This window comes from Symphalangus syndactylus, chromosome 4 (assembly GCF_028878055.3).
Source record: "Symphalangus syndactylus isolate Jambi chromosome 4, NHGRI_mSymSyn1-v2.1_pri, whole genome shotgun sequence".
Taxonomy (NCBI): Eukaryota; Metazoa; Chordata; class Mammalia; order Primates; family Hylobatidae; genus Symphalangus; species Symphalangus syndactylus.
This window is the reverse complement of record NC_072426.2, coordinates 76,138,281-76,152,965: the sequence shown is the minus strand read 5'-3', so window position 1 is coordinate 76,152,965 and position 14,685 is coordinate 76,138,281. Positions and strand designations below refer to the sequence as shown.

General features: G+C 42.9%; 1 protein-coding gene across 11 annotated transcripts in view; it reads left to right on the top strand.

Annotated features, from left to right (window-relative positions):
- The window catches only part of CUL2 (cullin 2), a 126,367-nt gene extending 123,571 nt beyond the window's left edge, over positions 1-2,796 (top strand). For all 11 annotated transcript variants that reach the window (XM_063638020.1, XM_063638019.1, XM_063638017.1 and 8 more), the window contains 2 exons: positions 733-849; positions 2,215-2,796. In XM_063638020.1, coding sequence (XP_063494090.1) covers positions 733-849; positions 2,215-2,346 — 249 coding nt within the window. In that variant the 3' untranslated portion in view covers positions 2,347-2,796. The remainder of the gene's footprint in view (positions 1-732; positions 850-2,214) is intronic.
- Positions 2,797-14,685: the final 11,889 nt, after the last annotated feature.

Sequence of the window (14,685 nt, the reverse complement as noted above, 5' to 3'; positions counted from 1 at the left end):
AATGGTCACGATTCCATTTTCCTCCAGGCTAATAAATAATAATTTGAAATATATGGATTGTATTTTGTCTTTGAAAAGCTGTGAGGAGATCCTATTAATGTGGAATGGTCTGCTTCTGTGCCTTGCTTCTGTGTTTCTTGAGCTCCGTGGAGATAGGTCCCCTCTCCTGGCTTCTCTGCCTGAGCCACATAAAATGCCACTTCACAGCTCTTCCCTTTGAAGCCTGATCCAGTATGCATTTGGAGCTAATTACTGCAGTTGACACAACTCCATCTAAAAGCATCATGAAAGATTCTGTAATCACTGATAAGAAAATGATCTTGCAAATTATTGCTGTGTCCTCCTTTATTGCCTCCTTACCTTAACAGTACAGTTTACAATAATGTAAATTTTTCTCTAATCTTTCAACTTTAACCCTAGAAATTGTAGATGTTTTAGCAGTGGTTATGTGATATTGGCACAACATAACTATATAATTTGCTCAGTATTGTGATGCATGCCTGTAATCCCAGCTGCTTAGGAGTCTGAGGCATGAGAATCACATGAACCCAGGAGATGGAGGTTGCAGTGAGCTGAGATCGAGTCACTGAACTCCAGCCAGGACGACAGAGTGAAACCCTGTCTCAAATAAAAAAAAAAAAAAGGATTTGCACTCACTGATAAAATGAATTTAAAACAAGTTCAGTGACTTAATGTCTTGTTGGGTCTTTCTTCTTTTCTTCTGTAAAACAGGAAATGGAGCAGACTAGAAGTGCAGTTGATGAGGACCGGAAAATGTATCTCCAAGCTGCTATAGTTCGTATCATGAAAGCACGAAAAGTGCTTCGGCACAATGCCCTTATTCAAGAGGTAAAAAGAGGGCAGTCCTCAGGGCTTGTTAGGGTAGAGGGCATTGTCATTGTACAGATTCAGTCTCTTTCTTCTTAAAGAGGATACAGAAATAACCTGATCCTCAGATAGCATAAAGAAATGTTTCATACTTAATCAGAATCATACTCACTTACAATTTCAGTATTAAATTCAGATTTGTAGGCTGGGCACAGTGGCTCATGCCTATAATCCTTTTTGTTGTTGTTGAGACAGCGTCTCGCTCTGTCGCCCAGGCTGGAGTACAGTGGCGTGATCTTGGCTCACTGCAACCTCTGCCTCCCAGGTTCAAGTGATTCTCCTGCCTCAGCCTCCCGAGTAGTTGGGAATACAGGCGTGCACCACCTTACTTGGCTAATTTTTGTATTTTTTGTAGAGACAGGGTTTCACCATGTTGGCCAGGCTGGTCTCGAACTCCTGACCTCAGGTGATCCACCTTCCTCAGCCTCCAAAAGTGCTGGGGTTACAGGTGTGAGCCACCATGCCCAGTGGACACCTGTAATCTGAATGTCTTGTTAGGCCAAGAGTTTCAGACCAGCCTGGGCAACACAGGGAGACCCCATCTTACCTAAAAAAAAAATAAAAAATAAAAAAATTAGCCAGTTGTGGTGGCACACTTGCAGTACCAACTACTTGGGAGGCTGAAGTGGGAGGATTGCTTGAGCCCAGGGATTGAGCCTGCGTGACACAGATGCTATCTCAAATGATAATAATAAATTCATATTTGCTTTGGCTTTATTTTAGAGGTCTAAAACTTGCTGATTCATTGAGTCTTCTGTCCAGTTATTGAAGGAAATTGACCCATCAGATATTCATTCATTCCATAACTATCTGAGCCTACCGTGTGATAGATAGCTGGGCTGGTCCCTGGGATATAGTACAGAGCAGCTGAAGATATGGCAGGCTTTTTTGGAGTTCACAGTTTAATGGGGAAGAAATACACTATTGAAATAATATGCAAATAAATGTAAAATTACATTAGCATGCACTGAAGGAAAGGTATACAGTACTATGAGAATGTATTTAAATATCCTGGCCTAGGGGCTGCTGGGGAAAACTTTCTTGAGAAAGTGGTGTTTGAACTAAGAGCTGAGAGTTGAGTTAAATAGAAGCTTGGGGTTGTGTGTGAGTACTTAGGTTAATTAGTTTATTGTTTCACTTAATTATGTATCATTATTAGATTTTGCTGTATCCATTTTCCACATTTTAGTTCCTATTTTCATGCTTAATTTGGCCCATTTGTTGAAACCTCGGTACATTTGAGGCACTTTAAACTGATTGGTTAAAAGTCATTACTTATAGCTGACGAACTGGCAGTAGTTTGACTTCCACATCTCTCTTCCACAGGTGATTAGCCAGTCAAGAGCTAGGTTTAATCCCAGTATCAGCATGATTAAGAAGTGTATTGAAGTTCTGATAGACAAACAATACATCGAACGCAGCCAGGCGTCGGCAGATGAATACAGCTACGTTGCGTGATGTCGCTCTCCTCCAGCATGGTGTGAGAAGATCATTGCCATCACCATTTGGTGTGTTCCTGTGGGAAAAAGCAGGACTGTGCCTCCATAATTTGGTCATTTGGCAGCCCCTGTTTTCTGCTGTTTACAACATCACCAGTGCCACGTCATGAGCGTCAAAGAAAATGCCTAGAGATATTTCAAGCTCATGTCATTATGACATTTCTTAAAACTTTATTAAAAGAATGAGTGAAGTATTGCTGAAATGTGGAAATTCGGTTGGGTACCATGCTTTTTCTCCCCTTCACGTTTGCAGTTGATGTGTCTTTTTTTTTTTTTTAATGTATCTTAAAGGACATAAAATTTAAAAACTTAAATATTGTAATATGACAGATAACCTAATAATTGTATCTACATTAAAATGACAAACATGATATTGCTGCTTGTCAAATAAAAAAAAAATAAAGAAGTAGAATGCCTTTTTTATGTGGATGGAGTATCAGGTTGACCACAAAATATATTGACTCAAAGCAGCTAAGGCATCTTTAGTTGCGTTTTTATCTGAATGGTTTAATTCACTTGTACTCCTATTTAAATCCTACATGAAAAATGTCTAGATTATTGTTCTTGAATGCATAGGACTGCATTCAGCATAAAGAATGCTTTATTTTTATGGATTAGATATATTGGATCTAAACATTTTGAATCTTGAAGATGTAATTCCATCAGCAGTTTGTGGTGGTGTGCTACTCCACAGACATCACAGAATGTGAGCAGGGTGCTTGATGACTTCAAGTCTGGCACAGAGAGAGCTTTTCATTCAAAAGTTGTCTTTCTTCTGTTGCATAATCTATTAATTCTAGCATAGACTAGTACCCTAGCTCTATGGCCTTCCCTGAGTCTTAGGAAATCTGTGATACCAACATATTCCTTCTATATGCCTTCCCTACCTGTTACCCTTACAACCCTACTCCAACAATTTAGATACTAGAGTCACTCCCATCAATCACAGATGTGCTTAGCAATGCATAACCTAAATACTTTTTTAAAAAAGAAAATTGTACATTGTACTGGGTGCCACATATATAAATCCCATTATTTTGTTTATTTTATATATATATATAATATATATATATCAACAGCAGTGTTAGAGTACTGTGATCTATTATCATATTTATTGTCTATCCACACCATCACCACCACCACACCCCTCCTCCCTCAACATACAAACAATTTTTCTTTTTTTTTTTTTTTTTTTGAGACGGAGTCTTGCTCTTTTGCCCAGGCTAGAGTGCAGTGGCACGATCTCGGCTCACTGCAAGCTCTGCCTCCCAGGTTCACGCCATTCTCCTGCCTCAGCCTCCCGAGTAGCTGGGACTACAGGCGCCTGCCACCACACCCGGCTAATTTTTTGTATTTTTAGTAGAGACGGGGTTTCACGGTGTTAGCCAGGATGAATCTCGGATCTCCTGACCTCGTGATCCACCCACCTCGGCCTCCCACAGTGCTGGGATTACAGCTTTTTTTTTTTTTTTTTAAAAAGAGACGGGGTTTCGCCATGTTTCCCAGGCTAGTCTGGAACTTCTGGCCTCAAGCAATCCTATCTCTGTCTCCCAAAGTGCTGGGATTACAAGCATGAGCCACTACATCCATCCAACACACAATTTTTAAAATCAGAATATTTTAAAGCAAATCACACAGAAATTATTTCACTTATAATACTTAAGGCCTTTAAAAAGTCCACAGTGATATTATTACTCCTAACAAAAACAATAATTACTTAGTATCATCTAATATGTGGTTCATATTTAAATTTGTTGTTTTGAAATGGGTTTTACAATTGGTTCAATTGCATTTTTTCTAACTCGTGTCTCGTGTTTTAAAAATCTACTGAACTTACAATGACTTATATACTGTATTTCTTCCAAAAGAGGAAATAATGGCAAACCATATAATATTGTACATTCACTGTCAAAAAGCAAACCCTTGTTTTGATAACTTGTTGATTGATAAAAGTTTTCCAAATTGATTCCTTTTTTCTTAAATATTTATAAATGTTAAATTAAGTCTTATCCTGGTATCTAATTGTCAAGAAAATATACTGAAAAATGGACAAAATACTTGTGCGGAGGTCTACAGAGATGGCTTACAGGAGTTTTCTTCACATCGTTTCTCCATTTTACCTGAAAGGAAACATCTCTCGCATGAAGAAAAGAGGCCAGATCCGTTCAACCAAGGTACCATACAGAAAGGGAGCAGTGTTTGGAATTCATTGCAGCGCACACCTTCCCCTGCAGAGAGTGCTGGGAAGAGTTGCAGTCTTGTCAGGTTAGGTCAGGAGATTGAAGTCATCACTGCAGAAGCCGTAGCACACAGCCCAGAGCTCTGACCTGGCCACCCTGCTGTGCAATAACTAGTGTGAGTGGGCAAAACAGCTCAGAGCTACGAAAAGGAAAAAGGAGCAAGGAGAGGAGGATTTTCTATGCTTCACTACAGAAAACACAAGTGAGCAAAACCCTCAGAAGTTTTTTAGAAGTCATTATTAATACTAAGGTAGTTTACGTGTGTGAGTCAGTGATGCATTTTATAGCCAGCCAGCATGAGGCCTTGTCCACATGCCAATCCTTTCCCTTTGAAAGCAAATATTTAATTGCTACTGAAGGTGCAGACTTATTTTAAGATGTAGTCCAATATTTTATGACCATTTGCCTTAATATAAACAAACACTCTGGGGGTTGTGTGTTTGTTTTGTTGTTTTAAGACAGGGTCTTGCTCTGTCTCCCAGGCTGGAGTGCAGTGGTGCAATCACGGCACACTGCAGCCTCGACCTGCCAGGCTCAAGTGATCCTCCCACCTCAGCCTCCCAAGTAGCTGGGACCACAGGCACGTGCCACCACACTCGGCTAATCTGTATTTTTTGTAGAGACGAGGTTTTGCCATGTTGCCCAGGCTGGTCTCAAACTCCTGAGCTCAAGCAATCCACCTGCCTCGGCCTCCCAAAGTGCTGGGATTAGAGGTGTGAGCCACCATGCTTTATTTTCTTTATAACTTACTATCTTTTTAGGATTTTATAACCTATATATGCTACCATGCTATCCCATGTCTGTTCACTTTTTTAAAAAACCTTTTTGAGTATAAATAATGACAGGTGCTTCCACCTATGTTATTTTGTTTAATCTTCAGGTAATCCTGTTTGATAGGCAATGCTTCTCTTTTTCATAGGTGAGGAAACTAAATGAGACTTTTCCAGGAGTTACTGTTGTAAACTGCAGAACCTGAATTTAAATGCCAGTCAAATCCATGGATAAGTATGGCCTCTCTATGTATATATAGCCTCTAAAATAAGTAGAAATCATTTCATACATAAAGAATAGTTTTTCCTGACCTTTTAGAATAACAATTTGTTTCTAGTTAAATAATGTATGATAAACACGTCATATTTTTCTTAAGATACTTATTTAAGATGATGTAAACACGGTTAAGGAATTTGTCTTGGCACATAGCTGATTCATGACGAAGAGTATTTGTGAATTTAGTATTTTACATTCACATGTACTATTACAGAACATTTATTTCACAGTGTATATATACTTAAAAGTTGTTATCAGTTAATTTTGTTGAGCTATGTACTAGAAAAGGATAATTATTCACCTCTTAATTTTTGGTTCCAAGAATAAACTCTTGGTTGAGCAAGGTCAAAGTCAAGATGCGAACTTTAAAAATACTAGTCCTTGGCCAGGCATGGTGGCTCATGCCTGTAATCCCAGCACTTTGGGAGGCTGAGGTGGGTGGATCACCTGAGGTCAGGAGTTCAAGACCAGCCTGACCAACATGGAGAAACCCTGTCTCTACTAAAAATACAAAAAATTAGCCAGGCGTGGTGGCACGCGCCTGTAGTCCCAGCTACTCGGGAGGCTGAGGCAGGAGAATGGCTTGAGCCCAGGAGGTGGAGGTTGCAATGAGCCAAGATTGCAACATTGCACTCCAGCCTGGGCAACAAGAGCAAAACTCGGTCTCAAAAAAATAAATAAATAAAAATACTAGTCCTAAGGGCTGTTGCACATGGGCCATAGCCAAATGAGTGGAAATTAATATGGAGAGACCCACTAGTAGAAGATTGCGGTGTTCTTGAAGTGTATCAAGGCCAAAGCAATTAAATTAGGCAATCCTTTGAAATATATGGCCCCATAGGCTAGAATTCATTAAAGGTAGGATTTACTGATGGGGAAGAATGATAATTTTCATAAGGAATGGCTGTACTACCTACAAAATTGTAAGAGATTTTTTTTTTCTTCCCCTGGTCCCTATCCACAACCCAGGAAATTCCTCTTCGTTTTATCATCTAGCAAACAGGTACTGGTACCAGGGCATTATGCTGGGTACAAGATAAGCAGTGATGAGCAGAAAAGATGCTGTCTGTGCTCACATGGAGCTTCCGGTCTTTAACAATCTGTCAGAACTGTGTCATTCCAGATGTGGTAAGTGCTTGTGAAGGAAATCCTGACTACTCAGGAGGATTTCATAAGAGAGGTTAACAGGTGGAGAATGAAGGTGGGAGAGCACATTCTAAACGGAAGTGACAGCAAAGATCCTGAGATAAGAGGCAGCCAGAACCTGGAAATCAAAAAGACTAGTGTGGTTGAATTATGTGCATTTTAAGCAAAGAGTGATTTGGTTATATTTACGTTTTTAAAAGATGATGGTAATGTTTTCACAACTTGGCTAGTCAGTGTGTGAATATTCATTTTGTTAACATGCTTTATGGTGTACATATTTGTATATTATTTTGCTTTCACGTTTGTGAACTATGTCATAATATTTGTAATTTTTTTTTTTTTGAAACAGAGTCTCGCTTTGTTGCCCAGGCCGGAGTGCAGTGGCACGATCTCAGCTCACTGCAATCTCCACCTCCCAGGTTCAAGTGACCCTCCCGCCTCAGCCCCCCTAGTAGCTGGGATTACGGGCACGCACCACCATGCCCGGCTAATTTTCGTATTTTTTTTTTTTTTTTTTTTTTTTTTTTCTTGAGACGGAGTCTCGCTCTGTCGCCCAGGCTGGAGTGCAGTGGCGCAATCTCGGCTCACTGCAAGCTCCGCCTCCCGGGTTCACGCCATTCTCCTGCCTCAGCCTCTCCGAGTAGCTGGGACTACAGGCGCCCGCCACCGCGCCTGGCTAATTTTTTTTGTATTTTTAGTAGCGACAGGGTTTCACCGTGGTCTCGATCTCCTGACCTCGTGATCCGCCTGTCTCGGCCTCCCAAAGTGCTGGGATTACAAGCGTGAGCCACCGCGCCCGGCCCTAATTTTCGTATTTTTAATAGAGATGGGGTTTCACCATGCTGGCCAGGCTGGTCTCGAACTCCTGACCTCAGGTGATCCACTCGCCTCAGCCTCTCAAAGTGCTGGGATTACAGGTGTGAGCCACCGCACCCGGCCAATATTTGTAAATTTTAAGGGAAAATGCATCGGAAGAAATCAGGCGGTCTGGGCAGGAGTAATCTTTTTTTTTTTTTTTTTTTGAGACAGAGTCTTGCTCTGTTGCCCAGGATGGAGTGCAGTGGTGCCATCTCGGCTCACTGCAAACTCCGCCTCCCAGGTTCAAGCAATTCTCATGCCTCAGCCTCCCAAGTAGCTGGGATTACAGGTGCATGACCACGCTCGGCTAATTTTTGTATTTTTAGTAGAGTCGGGGTTTCATCATATTGACCAGGCGGGTCTCGAACTCCTGACCTCAAGCAATCTGCCTGCCTCAGCCTCCCAAAGTGCTGGGATTACAGGCGTGAGCCACCGTGCCTGGCTCAGGAGTGATCCTAATGACAGTGGCTACTTTCAGAGGGATCAAGTGGATGAACTGGAGTGACTTATGGATTGTGACAGGGTGAGTGGGGGAATGGATGAATCAAGGATGGCAACCTAGATTTTTGGCTTTCACAACTAATGCCATTTAGCGAGTTAGGGGGATCTTAGAAGCCCAAATGGAGAAGGAAGATAGTAGGCTTGGTTTTAGACAGTGTGCACTGGATGTGCTTTTGAGATGTCCAAGTGCAGCAGGTGGTTGGTCGTAAAGGCTGAAATTCAGCTCACTGTGCACGTGTTCCCATCCTGATTCTTAGAAACCAATCTGTAGAAGCTGTTTGAACCATTCTCCTTTCTCTGACCCCAGCCCATGAGTCAACACTTTCCAGGTTCATTGTGACTAGAGAATAACAAACATTTACTACCACATGAGTATGTTGCAGACATATTAAGTCATAAAAGCAGCAATGAAGAGGAATGAGATTTTTCCTTTAGTTATTTATATATTAATACATTCTAGGATTTGCCTTCCTGTGTTTCAGTGAGTGGTCTTGTCACCCCCGCTTTGAGGTGAGGACACATTTACAGAAGTGGGGTCATTGAGCCCAAAGTGAACCTGCCGGAGTCTCACTCTGTCATCAGGCTGGAGTGCAGTGACGCGATCTCGGCTCACTGCAACCTCCACCTCCAGGTTCAAGTGATTCTCCTGCCTCAGCCTCCCGAGTAGCTGGGACTACAGGCATGCACCACCACGCCCAGATAATTTTTTTGTATTTTTTGTAGAGACAAGGTTTCACCATGTGTTGGCCAGGATGGTCTCCATCTCTTAACCTCGTGATCCAGCCGTCTTGGTCTCCCAAAGTGCTGGGATTACAGGCGTGAGCCACCGTGCCCGGCCGGTTCTTTCTTATATTCATAAATCTTTGCCCACTACTGCTTTTGCACTGCACTCCTGGCAAGCTTAAAAGGAATCATCAGCAAAGGAAGAAATCTTTGGGAACCAACTTGTGGAAAAGAATTTGAATAACAAAGGGCGGTATTAGATGTTTTGTTATTGTTTTCTTTTTCTCCATTGTTAGTAACTTGCTATTTATAGTTCTAGTAATTGAAGAATTGTAGACTGTATTGAAGTTTGCAGCCTCGGGTAAGGAGTAAACTTAGTGGATTGCTATTTTTATACTTGGATGGCCAGACTGATATTTTCCTTGGAGGAACTTTGGTGTTGCAGAAAAAAGATGAAACTTTTCTGTGACTTTCATAAGCAGCCCTGTTCGGATATCGATTAGCTTATGGGGCTGTCCCTAGCTCAGTACTCAGTCCTATGCAGAGAGCCTCAGCATTCTTAAGTGGATGGTTTTCAGGTTGTTTGTCTTCTAGGGGAAAAAACAGATATAAGCTCAGATCTACTTTTAGCAGAAACAAAGCTGGTCTAGTGGCCAGGTGCAGTGGCTCACGCCTATAATCTCAGCACTTTGGGAGGCTGAGGTGGGCAGATCATTTGAGGTCAGGAGTTGAAGACCAGCCTGGCCAACGTGGTGAAACCCAGTCTCTACTAAAAATACACAGATTAGCTGGGCGTGGCACACACTTGTAGTCCCAGCTAGTCGGGAGGCCGAGGCATGAGAATCGCTTCAATCCAGTAGGCAGAGGCTGCAGTGAGCTGAGATCCTGCCACTGCACTCCAGCCAGGATGACAGAGCCATCTCAAAAAAAAAAAAAAAAAAAAACAAAAAACCACACACACACACACACACACACACACACACAAAACAAAAGAACGCTGGTCTAGTTTTGGCCTGAGGAGGTCAGTGATGCGGGAGAAGTATGGTGACGTTAAAGGAAACTCGCCAAATGCAGATCAATGCAGTGCTACAAAGTAGATATCTGAGACACCTTGTTTAAATTGTACATTTTATTGTTTTTGTTTTTTGAAACGGAGTCTCAGTCTGTCGTCCGGGCTGGAGTACAGTGGCGCAGTCTCAGCTCGCTGCTGCCTCCACCTCCTGGGTTCAAGCAATTCTCCTGCCTCAGCTTCCAAGTAGCTGGGATTATAGACGTGTGCTACCACGCCCAGCTAATTTTTTTTTTTTTTTGAGATGAAGTTTTGCTCTTGTTGCCCAGGCTGGAGTGCAATGGCGTGATCTTGGCTCACTGCAACCTCCGCCTCCCAGGTTCAAGCGATTCTCCTGCCTTAGCCTCCCGAGTAGCTGGGATTACAGGCATGCGCCACCACGCCCGGCTAATTTTGTATTTTTAGTAGAGACAGGGTTTCTCCATGTTGGTCAAGCTGGTCTCGAACTCCCGACCTCAGGTCAGCCTCCCAAAGTGTTGGGAATACAGGCTAAGCCACCACACCTGTCCTAGATTGTATATTTTAAAATAATCGTCTCTAACTGTTGACAGCCAAGAAAGATGAGGACCTGCAGCCACTTAGTAATGGTAAATTGGAAATACATGGTGTCAGCAGTCAGGAAGGTGCATGTGCCTTCACTTGTAAATTACTTACTTGGCTCTGGTTTGGGCCGCCATCTCCACTGCTCCGTAAAGCAGGAAGAGAGCTACTCAAATTAAGGAAGAGGCTTCCATAGCCAGCCACCGCTACTTTTCTGAACTATTTCTGGCATTTGGCCTCCAAGTCTAAATGGAGTGAGCCAGTTTGCATTTCTTGGGCCGTTGCACCCTTAGTGGGGGTCAACCTTAGCTCTCCAAAAGTCAGATCAGGCTCACTGCTGACCCGGTAATTAAAATCCAATCTAATTAGATCTGAAAGTTCTGACAGCAATTGGAAGTCCTTGAAGCAACCAATGTGGGATTGTTTAGGAAGCAGAGATGAAGGGAAGGGTCAGAAAGCCAGCTCATTTTGATCCCTGCTAGACCATCAAACCCACTAGGGACTATCTATAAAAGGGCAAATATGTGGCCAACTGAGGAATCTCCTGGGATGCAGGAGAACACAGTATTATAGTGCTGTGGTTTCCAAAAAATACACTTGAAAAATACAAGTGTAATGTGAAGTGCAATGTGAACTCAAAATTAGGGTATTTGCAGTGGGTGTGAATGTTCATTTTTGCCGGGCGCGGTGGCTCACGCTTGTAATCCTAGCACTTTGGGAGGCCGAGGCGGGCGGATCACGAGGTCAGGAGATCGAGACCACGGTGAAACCCCGTCTCTACTAAAAATACAAAAAATTAGCCGGGCGTGGTGGCGGGCGCCTGTAGTCCCAGCTACTTGGAGAGGCTGAGGCAGGAGAATGGCGTGAACCCAGGAGGCGGAGCTTGCAGCCAGCCGAGATCGCGCCACTGCACTCCAGCCTGGGTGACAGAGCGAGACTCCGTCTCAAAAAAAAAAAACAAACAAAAAAAACAAAACAAAACAAAACAAAACACAAAAAAAAAAGAATGTTCATTTTTATGAAAATCATCTAATACCCTGTGTATTCTAGTTTTCCAGAGAAACAGAACCCACAGGAGATATATGTATATATATATATATATACATATATCTCCTGGGGATTGCTTCCAGGACCCCTCACGGATACAAAAATACACAGATGCTCAAGTCCCTTATACAAAATGATGTAGTATTTGCATAGAACCTATGCACATTTTTCTGTATGCTTTAAATCATCTCTAAATTACTTATAATCTCTAACACCAGGTAAAGGCTATGTAAGTAGTTGTTATACTGTGTCACTTAGGAAATTATAAGAAGAAAAAAGTCTGTACATGTTCAGTATAGATGCAACTATTCTTTTCTTTTTTTCAAATGTTTTTGATCTATGGTTGGTTGAATCCATGAATGTGGAACCCTGAATACAGAGGACTGACTGTATATGTAAAATGAAATTTATTTATTTTTGAGATGGAGTTTCACTCTTGTGGCCCAGACTGGAGTTCAGTGGTGCAATCTCAGCTCACTGCAGCCTCCACCTCCAGGGTTCAAGTGATTCTCCTGCCTCAGCCTCCAGAGTGGCTGGGTTCACAGGTATGCACCAGCACACCTGGCTAATTTTTTGTATTTTTAATAGAGACGAGGTTTCACCATGTTGGCCAGGCTGGTCTTGAACTCCTGACCTCAAGTGATCCGCCCACCTCGGCCTCCCAAAGTGCTGGGATTATAGGTGTGAGCCACCGTGCCCAGCCCAAAATGAGATTTATTATAAGGAATTGACTCACAAGATATTGGTGGTTGACCAATCCCACAATCTGCTGTCTACTAGCTAGAAACCCAGGAAAGCCAATGGCATGAATTCCAGTCTGAGTCTGAAGGCCTAAGAAGGAGGAGGAGTGCTAATGGCATAACTCACATTCCAAGATAAGGAGACTGATGTCTCATCTCAAGCACTCAAATAAAGAGACAGAATTCAACCTTCTTTCACCTTTTTCTTCTACTTGGGCCCTCAAAGGGTTGAATTGTGCCTACCCATATTGGAGAGGACAATCTAGTTTACTCAGTCCGCTGATTCAAATGCCAATCTTTTCCAGAACCTCCTCACAGACACACCCAGAAATAATGTTTAAGCAGATCTAGGCATCCTGAGGGCCAGTAAAGTTGACACGTAAAATTAACCATCACAAGTCCACCTCTTGTCAACTTGGCACCCACATGCCTCCCTGTAAAACATGTTTAATCTCCAAATGAAAACAGTAACAGGCTGGACATGGTGGCTCATGCCTGTAATCCCAGCACTTTGGGAGGCCAAGGAGGGCAGATTATTTGAGGTCAGGAGTTTGAGACCAGCTTGACCAACATGGTGACGCCCTGTCTCTACTAAAAATATAAAAAATTAGCCAGGTGTGGTGGCACATGCCTGTAATCCCAGCTACTCAGGAGGCTGAGGCAGGAGAATCGCTTGAACTCGGGAGGTGGAGGTTGCAGTGAACTGAGATCATGCCACTGTACTCCACCTGGGTGACAGAGCGAGACTCCTCAAAACAAACAAACAAAAAAGTCAATAACAAGGTCATAGTTCCACCTAACATGATACAACTAACTATCCTATATGCAACTGAAAACGCACCAATCCCTTCCCCAAAAGAGGAGGTAAAATCCTTCAGTGATGTTTATTCTTCTCTTAATAGTCCATAACTTAAGATGAAAAATAGAAACACAAACATTCATAACAAGATGAGGAAGAAATAGGATAATTACAGTCCTTGTTTTTGTAACTGGTCACATGACCATAGCTGATATTTGTAACCACCTTGTTTCTACTACCCACTATATATTCCCTTTGCAACTGGTTGTAGCTCTTCATCTGGTGGGGTGACCCAAACCTTTATTTCTGAAGAGTCTAGGCCATTAATAGTCCTGCCTGAATTGGGTTGTTGTAGTTTTCCATTGACCCTAATCATAGGTGGTACCAAGAGACAACCTTAAGGGATCTCCTGTAATCCAGATATACTCTTTCTGATCTTCACTCTGGAGTAGCTGTCCAATTTCCTCCTGGTATTCAGGATGGGTCACCCCAGCCATCACAAGAACTCCCTTCTTTGCCTGTTGATTCAGAGCCATGAGGAGCTCAAAGTGGCTGGGGACACTCTTAACTTCCAGTTCAATGAAATCATTGCTGTCTCCTGGTTGAAGCATTCCTCCTTCTGGAACTAAGACCTCTAGGTCACCAGAGCATACGGTCACGGGGCCAGGAAGCAAGATTTTGCTAATGGGTTACCAGGGGTAATAGTGAACAGTGACGCTCTCACTTTCACCCCTTGATTCCTGGACCTGTGAGTCCTGCCTGGGTGGAAAGGCTGATACCACTGTGCGGAGAGAGGTTGATACCAATAGGGGTGTAGAGACCTCTTCCACTGGCAAAAAGACTCATCAAAATTGAGGGGCTAAGTGCCCCCTGCTTTGTCAGGATCTTGCCACACATCCCCACCTCAACTGACAAGATACCATTCTTTCTCAATCAATGCTCTCACTTTAATAGTGGGCACTCTGCAAGGCCAGGAGTACAACTTGCAATGAAATTCAGCCAGACCCAGGGTGAAATTCTGTGTTTGCTTTTCAGCAATCTCAGCCCTGCAGCTATAGGGAATAAGGGTGAGAAGGCACCCTTATCTGTGAAGCAGAGCAAGTGAGGCCTCACCAGACACAGAATTGGCTGCTGCCTTGATCTTGGACTTCCCAGCCTCTAGAACTATAAGTAATAAATTTCTGTTGTTTATAAATTATGCAGCCTAAGGTATTTTGTTATAGTAATCTGAGCTAGTCAAGACAATCTTCCTCCAGCCTTGCCCATCTCGGTTGATGGCAACTCCTTCCTTCCAGTTTCTCAGGCCAAAACCCTTGGAGTTTTTCTTTACTCATGTCTTTTTTTTTTTTCTTGGACGGAGTCCCTCTCTGTCACCCAGGCTGGAGTGCAAGGCATCTCAGGTTCAAGTGTTCTCCTGCCTGAGCTTCCCAAGTAGTTGGGACTATAGGCACGTGCCACTGCACCCAGCTAATTTTTGTATTTTTAGTAGGGACGGGGTTTCACCGTGTTGGCTAGACTGGTCTGGAGCTCCTGACCTCAGATGATCCGCCTGCCTTGGCCTCCCAAAGTGCTGATATTACAGATGTGA